At 59.3% G+C, this 14,656-nt stretch overlaps 1 protein-coding gene across 2 annotated transcripts in view; it reads right to left on the bottom strand.

Moving 5' to 3' along the window:
• Positions 1–235: 235 nt before the first annotated feature.
• The window catches only part of SLC5A10 (solute carrier family 5 member 10), a 75,205-nt gene continuing 60,784 nt past the window's right edge, over positions 236–14,656 (bottom strand). Inside the window, exons 10-15 of one of the 2 annotated variants that reach the window (XM_019512687.1) lie at positions 9,499–9,606; positions 8,948–9,098; positions 3,531–3,699; positions 1,878–2,093; positions 1,223–1,322; positions 236–1,020 (exon numbers count right to left, since the gene is read on the bottom strand). In XM_019512687.1, the coding sequence (XP_019368232.1) occupies positions 827–1,020; positions 1,223–1,322; positions 1,878–2,093; positions 3,531–3,699; positions 8,948–9,098; positions 9,499–9,606 (938 nt within the window). In that variant the 3' untranslated portion in view covers positions 236–826. The remainder of the gene's footprint in view (positions 1,021–1,222; positions 1,323–1,877; positions 2,094–3,530; positions 3,700–8,947; positions 9,099–9,498; positions 9,607–14,656) is intronic. The other variant, XM_019512688.1, reaches the window with a different exon arrangement.

The raw sequence follows: 14,656 nt of genomic DNA, 5'->3' as shown, positions 1-14,656 counted from the left end.
CCCACAAGCCAAGCCCACGTTGCCCCAGTGAGGCAGCCCACAGACCGGTCTCCCACACCACGAGGCTGCACGGTGAAGTTCAAAGCAGCTTGAAGCCAGAGCAGGCAGGAGCCCCAGCTAACACCCCACTGCTTTAGGCTCTAGCTATATCTTCAGGGAAAAGGAGCCAGCAAGGCATGGGGGGAGCAGCTAGCGTGGGCTTCTGCTTTCAGAGAAATTCCCAGTCCGTCCAACTTCTTTGCAGCATTTAATTCAAGGCCCTAAAGCCCATGCCCTCTGTCTGCCCCGAGACAAGGGGGCGAGTGAAGGAGAAGGGCTTGGAGAAGACTGGCTGCAGTGCTCACTGGCTCCAGGAAGGCAACGGTACCCAGAGCAGGCCGAACACCCGGGGTTGCACCCCAGCTCCATCCTTCAAGGGCCATGTACAAAGGACCAGGCATGCCATGCAGGATGGGGGAGCCCCGGGCTCCCAAGCAGGCTGGGGGCAGTGAATGGGGTTTGTATCCAGGACAGAGCCGTCCTGGTGATCTCCCCAGTCACCCCAGGCATCAATCCCTCGGGTCCTCGTGCTGCTTGTCACTGCCCTGGCTCCAAAGTGGTATGAAGCAAACACTGAGGGCCTCTGGGGTGTCTGGGGATGGTGCCCCTAGCAGCCCCGACAGGGCCATGGACAAGCTCCCTGGCTCCAAACCCCTCCAGTGCCCAGAGGGAATTGAGAGAAGCATGGTTCCCTCTCCCTTGACCTGCCCCCCATCCCCGCGGCCTGGCGGCCTCCCCCCAGGCTCCTGGCTGTCTCCCAGCCCCGACCTGGCTGAGCAGGGGACAGTCAAGCAAAATAGGCATAGAAAAAGACATTGATGCACATCAGGAGGACGGCGTTGACACAGCAGATGCTGGACCAGAAAGGGGTCTCTGCGGTGTCCCTCAGGGCCATTGCAGGGGGTCCCTCGGCCGTCACCCTCTGGGGCCAGAACACGCAGTCCGTGCAGGGACAGCTCCAGGGAGACCCCTCCTGGGAACCTGTGGCAGAAGGATAGAGACCTGGGAGGGGGCAGGCACCACTGTGACCACCCCCTCTGCACCTCCCACACCCAGGGGCTGTCTCCGGAGCGCAGATGCGGGGGCTAAGACTCAGGATGGCCCCCGCCTGCACGTGCCCCTGAACTCAGGGGGTGTCTGAGCCCGAACATCCACCCCCTCCCAGACCCCCTGCTGCACCTACCCTCCTTCCCTCTCCGCAGCAAACCGCTCCCTGCCAACCCCTTGGCCAGGGAGGGCATGGGGGGCTGTTGAGAAAGGGTCCACCAGGTGAGGTTCTGGACCTGGAACGAGAGCAGGGAGCTCAGGGGGGCACAAAGCCCCTGGCCTCAGCACAAGGCAGCCAGACCCGGGCAGGGGAAAGAGGATTAAACTGGTTTCATAGGCAGGATCCGTTCGGGTGCTGGAGGACAGGGCTGGGACTTTCACCCTGGGTTTCTTTCTTGAGAAGCAACTTCAAGGCAGCTTCCTCCCCAGCAGCGCCCGTGCTCACATGGGGATGTCCCACGGGGACAGAGACCTGCTGCTCTGAACTAAAACAGGAGATGCAGCAAGAGGGCCACTAGGCCAGGGAAGAAAGCAGAGAACAGCAGGGATGGAAGCAGCTGAGCTACCAGCTACTGGTGCTGTGTGAGGCTAAGGTTTGCCCGGGGCAGTGGCCGTGGGCTCCTGTTGGTGTCTGTGAGGTGCTGGCGTCCCGGAGAGGCGCACGTGCTCTGGAGACTGCCCCGTCCCCTGCCAAGCTGGGCGGGGAGGGGATGAGGGGCCCTTGTGTCCAGCTGATCCTTGGGGACATGCTGTGTGGCTTGGGGGGGATGTCCCCAAGCACTGGGGCTCACCTGGGACTCCATGGGGGGGTCGGTCAGCAGGCTGACCCCCACCACCACGATGGCTGTGACAGCACAGAGCAGGACAGCAAAGTGCAGGTAGTGGACGTCCCTCAGGACGGAGGGGTGCTCATCGGAGATGCCACAGCGCGGCATGGGGTGGGCAAACTCCAGCCCCAGCCTGGCCAGGCCGGCAGCCAGCCCCACCATCAGGCCCCAGAAAGCTCCCTGCAATACAACGACAGCCAGGCAGCAGGTCAGGTCTCCATCACAGTCTCCATCCTTGGAAGGACAGCAGGGCAGCCACTGGGTAGGTGAGGAACAAGGGACCAGGCGGCTGGGGTTCAAGTCCCTGCCATGCCACCGACTTCCCAAGTGACCCCGGCATGTTACCTAACCCCCGCTGCCCATCAGAGAGAGCAGTGGTTCTGGGGCCTGTTTAGAGCGACAGGTCTTTGGGGTTGATGGGGACTTGTTCTCAGTTGGGAATGGGCCAAATAAGACCCAGCTTCCCTCTGGCCCTGGCCACGTTGCTTTCTGCTACAGCAGTGTCTGGACCCGAGGGGACTTTCCGTGTCAACTTGGCTGCCAGGAGGTGACTGAGGTCATGGCTCAGTGTGCTGCACTTGGGCAGCGATGCATATCAGCACCTGGCTCGGGCCCGGCTGTCAGCAGCACATGAGCCACCCACCAGTTCCTGGCCCACCCCCCTGGCGGGGGGGTTTCAAACGTCAGTGAGAAGAGTGTCGTCTGGCCGTTGGGGCAACAGCGCTCAGTTCCTCAAACAGGACACTTCTGCAATCCCTGACGCAACAGCCCAGATCTCAGAGACGAGCACGATCTCTGAAGCCCTCGGCACTGCCCTAAAAAGCGGCTGCTGACTTGTGGGTCTTCACAAATACAGGAGCCTCTAAGGCTCATCGAGCTGCCCCTGAGCCTGGTGCGTCTAGGTGCACGGCAATGCCTTCACCGCCCAACAGCTTCCTGCTGGTGCTACCGTAAGGGGAAAGCCGTGGGGTCCCTGCTGGCATGAGGGCCCAGGCTACTTTAAATGAGCACCGAGGTAGACCCAAGGCATAGCGAGACTTAGCTACCACTGGCAGCACACCAACCATCCTGACAAGCCCTGCTATACAAGAAGGTGAGGTTTGGGCAGCGTGTAGCTATTCCAGCCACATCCAGGCTTTTGCAAGAGCCATGTAGGTGTCCCATGGCAAGAGCCAGAGCCAAGGGAGCTCTGCCCATCTTCCCTCTGCCAGGGAAGGAGGACCAGAGGCCAGGGCACACAGGGCAATGCTACATGGGTGGAGAAAGACTCCACCTGGGAACCAGACGGCTGCATATGGACTCAGAAGTGGAGACTGAGACTCACTGTTTCCACTACAGAGGGCCTGACCCCCGTGGCCCTGCTTTAGGTGGTCTATGGATCCAAGCCACCCCCCTGGAGGCAACCACTGTCAGCATAACAGCCCTGAGAGATGGGACCAGGATCTGGGCTGGCATCTCTCTCAAGGCCTGCTCTAGCTCAGCCAGCACCACGGGCATTCGAGGCAGATGTGAGACTGTTATTCAGGTCCAAGTGAATGAACCTAGGGGGCCTTTCAGGCCTGGAGGTCCAGGACCCTGTGACCCAGAGTGCCCCTTGCACCACAGCGCTCAGCTTACCTGCTCATTGGCCCGTCTCCAAAACACTGCCAGGGCAAAGACAGCTGTGACAGGTGGGGCGAGGGCACTGGTCACGGACTGGATGTAGATGTAGAGCTGCCCGCCGCTGGAGCTCTGCAGGATGGGGATCCATACCACACTGATGGCCACCAGCACCACTGTGGCTAGCCTGCAATGGCAGCAAGACCCAGGGTCAGGCTGGAGCAGCCTACGGTAACCTCCATTGCCAACACACCCCTCCGGTAATGCAAGGATAGCGACTGGATGCTGCATGCCATGCGTGCATGGTACCAGTTGCAAGGGCACCTGGCTTCCTACCTCCTCATCGGCAAAGCCGCTGCCTTTCCAGCACCCTCAGGTGCCAGTCAGCTCGGGAAGTTGAAGCTGGGACCCCAGCAGGGCAAGGTAGGGCTGCTCACTGCCCGACAGACACAGTCACTCTTCACGGCAACGACACACCAGCCCAGATGCGTTGGTGCATGGGCAAGCACCACCCGGCGCGTCGGCAGCTATCAGAGAAGTGAGGGAGCTGGCGCGGAGGGAGACCGTCATCTTGGAAGCATCTGGCCTCTTTGCAATAGGCAACTATCTGCCCAGAGATCTGACCGCCTGGCCCTTGCTGGAGGGCTCTGGGAGAGCTCATGGGCCCAGAGCTGGGTTTGCCTTTTATTTATACCCCAGGCGAAGTGTTATCAGCATAGGTGAGTAAGCGCCACCCACTTACCTTTGGCTCGGATGATTTGGCAAGCAGGGATCGTGGACAGCTGGAGATGCAAACATCCCGCAGCCTGCCCCCCACTTCCCCTCCGTCGCCAGGACTCAGGGCACAGAAATAAACCTTGGCTTTCATTCCTCAGGGCATGCACACAGGGAAGGGGCTCACTGGTCACTCAGCTGCTCTGAGAGCCAAAGCCATTTTGGGTGGTATTAACTGCTGCACCCTTCAACAGGAGGTGGCCTTACGGCAGCAGGCCTGGCTGAGATGCATCCAGCTGGCATCCGTATAAAACAACCAACTTCTATGGAGCAAAATCCAGGGGACAGGCCAAGACACTCAACAGAGAAGCTCTTAGGAGCCAAGTGAGGCAAGGATTTTTGTGATTATTGGACCAACTGCATGCTTCAACTAGACTTAGAAAAGCTTCCCAATGCAGCTGGTCCAATAAAAAGATGTCACCTACAAAAAGCTTTGCCTTTTGCATATGTCCGGGCCCATCCTGGCTGCACACTTAGGAGCCCAAAAACTGATGGGTGCTTATCCATGTCCTGGCGGCTACCATGAGCTGAGCTCAGAGCCGGCCTGGTTCACCACCGCCAGCCTGAGCAGGGTGCTGCCTAGCACTTAACTGAGGGCGAACCTTCAGCTTTGGGATGAATATCTGGGAGCTCAGTTCAGGTGCTATGGAAACCTTCAGCCAAAGTGATTTAGGAGCTGTGTGGTTGTGGATGCCATGGTACAGGGATGGGGTCAATGTGAGCAGGGCCTCCTATGGAGGGTATCTGCCAATGCACAGGTTGGAAAGCTTTCCTCTGAGCACGGGATACTTCTATTCCCAGCCACGCTGCGGACCCCCTCAGCTGCCTTGTGGCCTGCGTGCCATCCCAGTGCCGTGGGATCCTGGGTTAATGAGTGTTCCCTCAGTCCTTAACCCCCCTGCTCCACCCGCCTGCACACACATGGACATGCCCACATGCCCGTCCACACCCATGCGCTCCAACATGCATGGGCATGCTGCCAGGAGCCCGTATCCTGGTGCTGCCAGGTGCTGCTTTTCCCCTGTGGTCCCCAGGGCTGTGTCAAGCATCACAAACCTGGAGCAACACAGAGCGACACAGCTAGAGGAGCCTGGCCTGTCATCGTGCTTCGAGGGGATCTCTGCGACCTTCCCGTGTCTGGGCACTGCCTGCCAGTGCCAGCTCAGCAGTAATTCCTGCCCCTGCCGACCCTTGTGAACCACAGGAGCTTGGAGTCCCTTGTGGTCCAGCCTTTCCCACGCCCTATCCCTGGGAGATGCTAGCCTGAATAAGTGTGTGCGAGTGTGTGAATACGTGTGTATGCATGTGTGCGTCTGCACAAGTGCCCCTGTCACTGGTGCATGTGTGTGTGTATGTGTGCATGTGTGTGTAAGTGCAGGTGTGAAGGGATGTGCACATGTGTGTGCATGTATAAGTGTGTGTGTGCTCACATGAGTGTGTGTTCATGTGCATGTGCGAGTGCACGTGTGCCTGCGAGTGTGTAGATGTGAGTGCATGTGTGAGCACACATGTATACCTGTGAGTCTGTATATGTGTGCCTGTGTGTGTGCGAGTGCATGTGTTTGCCTGTGTATGTATGTGTGCACATGTGAGTTTGTACATGCATGCTAGAATCTGCATGTAAATGTGTGTGTATGGGCATATGTCATTGCACGTGTGTGTGTGTGTGTGTGTGTGTGTGTGTGTGTGCGCCCCTACCCACTGAGCCCTCTTTGATTCATCAGTTCATTGGCTTTTCAGCATTGCGCACGCTGGAAGCATCGCTCTGAATCACGGCAGCACTGGGCAACAGAGCCAGCACGGGGGCGGGGAGCCGGTCTCAGCAAGGTGGGCACCGAGGGGAGGGAGAGAAAGTCAAGAAAAATGAGTGTTGGGGTGAGGAGTGGAGGGAGGGATCAGGTTATAAGGCAAGCAGCGCGGAGCCTGATTCAGCTCTGATGAAGCAGACGGAGCAGGAGTCTCCGGAGCCTGGCCCGGAGAGAGGAGGAGCTGCGAGGAGGGAAGGCATCTCCAAGCCTGGCTATCCTGGAAGAAAGGCACAGACACCCCCAGACCCTTCTCCTCCCACAGGGGTGGGGTCTCAGTGGTAAGAGTCCTCCAGCAAGTGTCCCCTGTCCACCCGGGCGTGCGAGCAGGGGATTCCCTGTGACACCAAGGGACTGGAGCGGGCATCCCAGGAAGCTCCTCTCCTGCCCCATGAGCTGTCACCTCGAACGGGGGGAGCTGATGAAGGAGCTACAGTCATGCCCCCTCCCTGGCCTCAATTTCCCCATCAGCAAAGCTAGCGGTGCTCGCTGCACAGGGACCCCCAGCCCTCATCGTCCCATCTTTAGGCTTTGGCTGATTGAAGCTTCCCACGCACAGCGTCACCCTATGAGGGACTGTCTGAGCTGCTGGACCCCCTCCTGGGCACTGCCAAACCGCACCTTTCCTACCCAGTAACTCCTGAGGGGCATGTGCAATCTTCAGGTCACAAAGCCACGTCCCCAGGACGTGGCTGGGGCTAATAACCCCACTCCAGCTGCACTCTTGTCCCAAGACCTCCAAGTACTTCAACCAGAAATGAGTTAAGCCATCAGACACCCCTGGGAGGCTGCTAACAATGCTGGAGGAGCAGAGAGCACAGGCCTGAGTCAGTGATAGAGCCAAGGAGAGGACCCAGGAGTCCCGACTCCCTTCCCCCACCCCCTTGTGTCACTGCCTAACGAATGGGCTTCTTAATTGAGTATCCCAAGTTAAACATAACCAGGCACCTGCAAGCTGGCCTTGTTAATACCCCAGGAACCCAGTGGTTTTAATAACCCATTGTGGTGGTGCTAATAACACCAAGGTTACAGGTTCAGCCCCTGGTTGGACTAGATGAGCTCCTGAGGTCCCTTCCAACTATAAACTAGGACACTGCATTGGGTTCCCCGGGTGCCCCTGGCTCAGCTCTGTGGGTCTGATGCTATTATGACCCCACAATTAACGCAGCCAGTGTGAAAGAGCTGAACAAAAACCCCGCACCGCCCCCCAAGCCAGCCCCATCTTGGCTGTAGCCAGTGAATAGCTTATCAGCCCCTTTCTGCTCCCATACTATGTGCGAAGCCATCGTCTGGGTGCAAAAGCAGGGGAAGGAACTACAGCCAGCGAGCATGTTCCTGCCTCATCAGAGGTCTCTCAGCAGGGTGGGCAGGCCGGGGGTCTCCAGGCAGCTTGTCTGCGGGAAGGTGACATGATCATAAGCGGAGGCTGGGCTGGCAGCTTCCTAGATGCTGGGCTGGTCAAACACGTACAACTGCAAAGCCTGGGACCAGAACAGCCCCATCACGGGGTGGCAGAGACAGTTGTCCTGGGTCATCGGCTCTTGCCCACTGCTGTCCCAGGCCACTGCACATCACCCATGAGGCACGAGGCTCCAGGGCTGCAGAATCACTGGGATGAGCTGAGCCAGGCTGCACTTCCAGGTAGAGACAAGTTGCAACGGCTGCCAGAGGAAGCTGGCTCCCCTGCCGAGCTGCCAGCGCGCCCTTCACCCACCCGAACATCCGAGCAGGGCCCAGGGTGCTGCGTGGGGTTAGTGCCACGGACAGTGACTCAGCCGGGCTGCACCAGGCACAGGAAGCAGGGCCGCGCTGACACAGAGGGCAACAGCTCCCCTTACGCTGGCTACCCGATGAATGAGCAGCCCTTGTTTGTGCTCAGGAAGTGCCTTTTCCCCTGGGGTCACCAACATGCTTGGCAAACAGATGCACAGCGCTCACAGGACGCTTAGGAGAGCAGCTGACCTGTCATTATGGCCATTTTACAGGCGGGTAAACTGAGGCAAAGGTGTGGTGTGGGTGGAGGCAGGAGATGGGAATGTGCAGGGATAAACAGGTAGGAACCACATAACCTCCTGGCAGTGGGCACCGTCCCAAGCCGCGCTGTCATTGCCAGCTAACTCAGCAAAGCTCTGGGCAGGGCAGACACACCCCACGCTCTCAGGGTCAAGCCGTCTCCCAGTGCTTCCAACCATCAACAACAAGGAGCCCGGGGATTTCAGACCGACTCCTACATAAAGAGGTGACCTGATGCCCTTTGGTCTCGAGACACTCCCTTCGCACCAAACTGACAGGCACATTCCCCGGTGCTGCCCGGAGCCCGGCACAATGGGCAGATTCATTCCCCTCCTATGTCTCCTGGTGCTCCCCCACTGCCCTGTGCTGTCTTAGGGCAAGCCAGGGTGCCAGGCCCCTGTCTGAAAGCATCCCACAGCTCCTCAACCAACACACAGCACGTGCCCTGCCCAGGCACAAGCATTCAGAGGCGTGCAGGGGACCCCGTGCAAGCCCACGACCCCATCAGCACTCACATGGGGGATAGCCAATGTGCCCACCCACACCCCCAGTGCCATCACCAGCGCCGCAGCCATGGGATTGCATGCAGAGACCCCCAAGCTGCACCGCACCTGTGGTCTCTAGGTGCCAGGGTAGCGCTGCGGGCTGACCTGGAGTCCATCCCACCCATCCCCACTGAGATAAGAATCAGGGCCTGGGTCCAGCTAAGGGTTGATAACAGCTGTTTGCCTGTTCAGCCCTTTGATCCCCTGAAGGCCAAAGGATCATAAAGCCACAGCAAACAACCCTGGGCTTTCCAGCCCTGCTCCACCTTGCCACACAGAAGGGGCCCAGGTCCCGTACCTGCCCACCAGCAACAGCTCCCGCTCCCCAGCGTCCAGCCGGACCTTCCTCCAGACGTCCATGGTGAAGAGGGTGCTGCTGCTGTTGAACACGGAGGTCAGGGAGGACATCAGGGCAGCCATCATCACCGCGATCATCAGTCCTCGCAGCCCTGGAGGGGAAAGAGAAGGGACAGAAGGCATCGGCATCTTTCTCCAAGGCATCTGCTGCCCTCAGGACCCCTTGGGGAGCACGTCACCCAGCACTGCCCACACTCAGACCTCCTCTGGGTGCCCTCAGCAGTGGGAAAAGGGGGCTCTGGGTTGGCAGCAATTGAAACAAAGGGGTTATTGTCCTCCTTCCTCATGAAAGGCAAGCAGGTGAGGCTGGCAAGGGACTCATGCCCAGCCGCAACCCTCTCCCAGCTAGGGCTTAAGCAGGCCTCTTCCCCATGAGGCACTCCTTCCCCTTCCCCGCTCTAGGGCCTGGGCTGGCTCTGCTGCCAGCTAAGGAAGAGCCCCAGCTGCCAGGCTGAGAGAGCAGTGGGCAGTGCCTGCCACCCCTGCACCTACCGCTGGGCATGAGCTCGACCACCAGCTTGGGGTAGGCGATGTTGGAGCAGCCCACCTCAGCCCCGCACGCCCGGGCACACTCAGCGGGGTCCACGCAGGCTACGGCATCTGGAAGGGTACAGAGGGAAAGGGGATGGGGTCATTTGAAGGCACCGCTCCTTCCAGGGGCTGCGAGGAGTGGGAGCAGAGTCAGGTCTCAACTGGTCACACACCAAATATCCTCCACGCGTGAGCTTCTGCCTCCAGCAAGGGGTCCGCACCCTGACCCCTCGTCCATGGGCCTGTACCCATGGGGTTGTCCACAAGGCCTGGCATCGTTGGGTGCTGGGGGCTCACCCACCGAGATGCAACCAGCAGCCACTGGAAGGCAACTGCTTCAGTCCCTGCCAACTGTGTTAGATGTAGGGATATGTGTGCACTGCCGAAAGCAGGTAGAGGACCCCTGCAAGCTAAGGGCAGGCAGCCGTCTCAGCACATGCCCTCTTCTTCGGGCAGGAGCTGTGTGCCACCGTGGCTGCCCTGCTGACAGTGCCCCAGCCAGCTAAGGAGACCTTGCAATATGTAGGATGGAGCTGCAGCAGCGACTGCCACGCTGACGTGGCTGGAGGGGAAGGAGCTGGCTGGTTCTACAGTGGATGTGAGGGTGCCCTGGCTGGCACGGCCCTGTCTCATGCCAGGCAGCCTCTTCCCAGCCCTTGCCATGCAGCTACAACCACCCATGGCCTCCGCACCCAGCAGCGCCCCGGTGACTCCAGCACAGCTCAGTGCACACCTGCCAATTAGAGTGGTGTCTTTTTGGGCACTCAGCTTTGCTACATGGCCAGTGCCATCGCCCAGCTGGGCGTGCCTATGACTGCATCGGCTGCTGCACATCTTAAGTCCTTTCAATTACAAAGGTGGAGCCTCTTGTCAACAGCCACTGTCCCCCTCCAGCTCCCTTGGGAGTCGATGCAAAGCCTCCCACGAACACCCATGTCACCCAAGACTTCCAGCCTGCCGTGACTTGTGCGCTGCCAGAGCGGAGACGGGTTTCCGCCCTTCCATCCCTGGCTGATTCTCTTGCAGCCATTGCTCTAATCCAGGGGTCAGCAACCCCTGGCACGCACACCGAGCACGGCACACAAGGCCATTTTGCTCAGCACACCACCGCCAGCCCAGGCTCTAAGCAGCTGCTGCCAGCCACGGAGCCCAGGCTGCTCCCAGCAGGTGGCTGGGAGGCTGCAAGCCCGGCTGCAAGCAAACCGGGCTCCATGGGCGAGGCTGCAAACAGCTGCTCTGGGCTCAGTATGTCAGCACGCCGGCACCTTCCAAAAAACGTTGCCTACCCCTGCTCTGTTCCTTTTAAAAGACATTTGCTGAGAGCCAGTCTCCCCTTCCTCCCAAACCACTCCCGCTGATTTGCCCCCTACCATCCAGGCTGGAGTGATACTCTGAGCCCCAGCGGGAGCAGTGATGTACCTCTCGCCCTCAGTGTCACCACAGGATGGGTCAGGTTCATGGCTGAATCCACCCAGCTGGAGCTTAATTCGGTGAAACAAAAGGGAGGAAGTTGAGGGAAAGCCTGTAATGGCTGCCCAATGCTGCTGCAATGGTGTGGGGCTGCCGCTGGGCCATCACCCCCTGTCACTGCACTGCAAACTGACTGCTAGGCTCTGCCACACCAGGACCCCCGCATCGGGGCGGGGGGGCGGTGGTATTCGGGGGATCTGGCGTCTTGTGCCTGCTTCTGATAGAGCATCGGCAGCACACGGGCTGCAGCTCAGCTGTGCCTCAGTTTTTCTGTCTGTAACAAACCATGAGAGAAATCACAGACATCCTAAAGAAGTCAGGCTGGAAGGGACCTCCAGAGGTCCTCTAGTGAGTCCAGCCCCCCCTGCCCAGGGCAGGATCAGCCTTGTCCACACCACCCCAGACAAGTCTATAACCTAACCTGTTCACACAATTGCTGTTAACACCAACACAACACCAGACATCACATCTGAACCTGCCACGGGTGAAGCAGGGGGACCTTGGCAGTCAGTGCCCTGCTGCTGTAACGGTTCACGTATCCAGAGATCCTGGGAAGAGGCCGTGCCCCCGCTACAGAGGAAGGCAGAAACCCCCACAGCCCATACCCGCTGCCATGCATGGATAGGGCTTCTGAGAGAAGGCAAGGGGTTATCCTAATAACAGGGCCTGACCCCATAAGCGGCAGGGCCAGAATAGCCCTTGGGCCCCCGGACACAGCTCTGCACTCTAGTAAGGGACCAAGTCCCGTTATCCTGGAGCACCCCGGCCTCTCTCTTTGCATGGACCCAGGGCTGCTGCTGCTCGTCCCTGTGGGGTCAGAAGGGGAAAGGACTCGGGGTTCATGGGTACTGGGCAGGTCCTGCCTCGAACAAGAGAAGGCAATAGCTCCTGATCAGGAGAAACAGCCCTCTTGCTGAATGAGGAGGATCAGCGGGAGCAAACAGGAGGGACTTTGGGCTGGTGTGTCCCAGGGCATTTGTGGGTCCCGGGAGCATGGGGCTGCAAGCACCCAGCGGCCCTGGCCTGTCCAAGCTCTCCCCAGCACCCGCCCTTGAGCCCCCGGGCTCCAGCAGGCCTGGCCACAGACTTGGGGGAACAAGCTGTGCTCAGCCCCATGCAGACATGGACGAGACAAGCGATGAGGGCTCGTTCTCACTGGGATCCACGACCGACCTTTGCCGGCTTTGAGGGCCAGGCTCAGAGCAGCTGCTCCGTGCAAAGCCAGAGGAGCGAGCAGAGGCGCCACGATGGTGAGCCGAAACGTCCCTCTTCACCCCTGGCACTGCTCCGACTTCGGCTCGCTGATGCACGGGAGGCAAAATACACCCTTGCAGCTCACAGGGCCAAAAGCCTGAGCCACGTGTGACCAGCACAGCATGGGCCCGGCAAGAGCTGAGTTCAGCTGAGCAGGCAATAGAGGCACGAGGCCTCCCAGGGCAGGGGCAGGAAGCGCAAGATCACAGCACTTACCTGGGCGCTGGCTCCCGCCCTGGCCTCTGGCACCAACGTGACTCGTCCGACCACACAGGCATTGCCCCATCGACACAGGACTTAGGTTCTCGGTGAGGCGCCGGCGCCCTCAGCCCAGGGCGCCAGCGATGGGCACACGGTGCCAACCCCGCTGCAAAGCTGCAGCTGGAGAGGGGACAGGCTGGGTCTTGCTGGGGATGGGCAGTGACCGAAGCCAAATGCAGGACCAGACCCGTAGCTGGGACGTACTGGGGTCAGCTTCAAACACTGGCCTGGTCCCATTGAGCACAGAAGCCAATATTCCCAAACCCGGGCCCCTTGGAGACAGGAGGAGGCTGGTCCTGTCCCCAGCCAGCAGTGCAGGTGATGGGGAGATGCAGAAGGAGATGCCTGGGTCCAGACATGACAGCTTGAAACCTGGGCTGGTCAGGACAAACACGCCCTTGCTGCACCGGATGTCACAGCATACATGCAAGCCACAGGCCGGATCCCCAGGGTCTCATGGGAGCAGACCCCCAGAGCATGTCTGCTCCTGCTGAGGCTGTGTTCGCATCGATCCTTCCCTGCGCCTGTGGGATCCGTCGCTAGGTCCCAGGGCGCTCTCCTCCCAAGCGGGTCCAATACAGATTATCCATCTTGTGAGCGCCCAGCTCCTGCACACACAGACGTGTATACATGCACACATGCACACACACAGAGGTATGCGTGCACACCTCCCACAAGCCTGTAGATTTGCTGGGGCTGTAAATCCTGGAAAGATGAACCCAGGCCACCCCCAGACCAGGTTCAAGAGGGCGCAGCTCTAACACGTTTAGTGAAATCACACCTGTTGACAGCAGCTTTGGGGTTTATCTGTGCCCTGATGAGACAGGCCCTGATTCAGCAGCTGCGCTGAATACATGCCCGCCTGTGATCCTGGGCATTACCCCTCTGTGGACAGGTGCTAGGCCCTGCACACACATATGCAGAGAAGGATCCCCTGCCCCAAAGCGCTCGGCGTGTCCCTCTGAATCTGAGCGGTGGTTCGCAGGGAGGGCTCCCGCTCCTGGGTTTTCTCCCAGGGACCTCATGCCTGGGATGTGTGAAGCAGCCCCATCTGAGATGGCAGCCTCACCGTGCTAGGAGATGTACATACCCCACAGTGGGAAGAAGTCACTGCCCCACAAAGCCTCGGTCTTCCTGGACACTACAAAAGAAGTGATTTTATCCCCGTGTTACTGTTGGGGAACTGGAGTCAGGATCCCCAGGGTCCGGTTTGAAGCCCCGCAGAAGGGCTGAGGGAAGGGACCGAGGAGTTCTTTGCCTTGGTAGGCGGCAGCTGCCCCCTGAGCTCTCCCCTCGGTGCTCAAGTCCATCACAGCAGCTTCTCAAAGCAGGACTAGTGCCGTCAATCGGCAGAACAGCCGAGCGCCTAGATCAAAGCAGGAAACAAAGGGCCTGGGGGAGGTAGACTCCTCTTTCCCTGGCGGGGCAGTGGATTAATCAGAAATACTTACAATCACAGAAAAGCGGGGCTGGAAGGGGCCTCCGGAGGTCACATCTAGTCCAAACCCTGGCCTGAGGCAGGACCAGCCCTGTCCAAACCATCCCAGACAAACCCATCATCTAAACTACTAGTAAAACCAGTCAACCCTGACACAAGACATCGCATCTGAACCTGCCACGGGGAAAGCAGGGGGACCGTGGCAGCCAACGTCCTGCTTGTATAAAAGGTTGTTAATATACACTCAAGAGATGCCAGGGAGATGCTGTGCCCCCGCTATAGAGGATGGCAAAAACTTTCAGTCCATACCAGCCTGACCATGGGGTAAAACTCCTTCTTGACCTCAAATACTGATCTGACTCCAAGCAGAGGGGTGAGACCCTCCAGCCAAGCACCGCCAGGTTTAAGTCTCCAGGTTTAAGCCCACTTACCACCCCCAGCCTAGGCACACGCCTGTGCCACTAACCCCACTCTTTGCCGCCATCGAAGCCCACAGGAGCGATGGACGAGGAACAGTGCAATGTCTCACTCCCAAAACTAGTGTCGTGGCAGCTATGGGGTCACCGGTGCAGAGAGGCCCTCGTCCTAGCACAAGTCCAGTTCTGCTCTCCACACCACTGTTAATCCCGACGAGCCCTACGCGCGCCAGTGGGACTGTCTCAGCGTCAGGACTTCAGTGCAATCACTGCCTAAAAA

The sequence above is a fragment of the Gavialis gangeticus genome, unplaced genomic scaffold, assembly GCF_001723915.1.
Source record: "Gavialis gangeticus isolate Ggan-Ray unplaced genomic scaffold, GavGan_comp1, whole genome shotgun sequence".
NCBI lineage: Eukaryota > Metazoa > Chordata > Crocodylia > Gavialidae > Gavialis > Gavialis gangeticus.
This window is presented reverse-complemented; position numbering and strand designations above follow the sequence as displayed.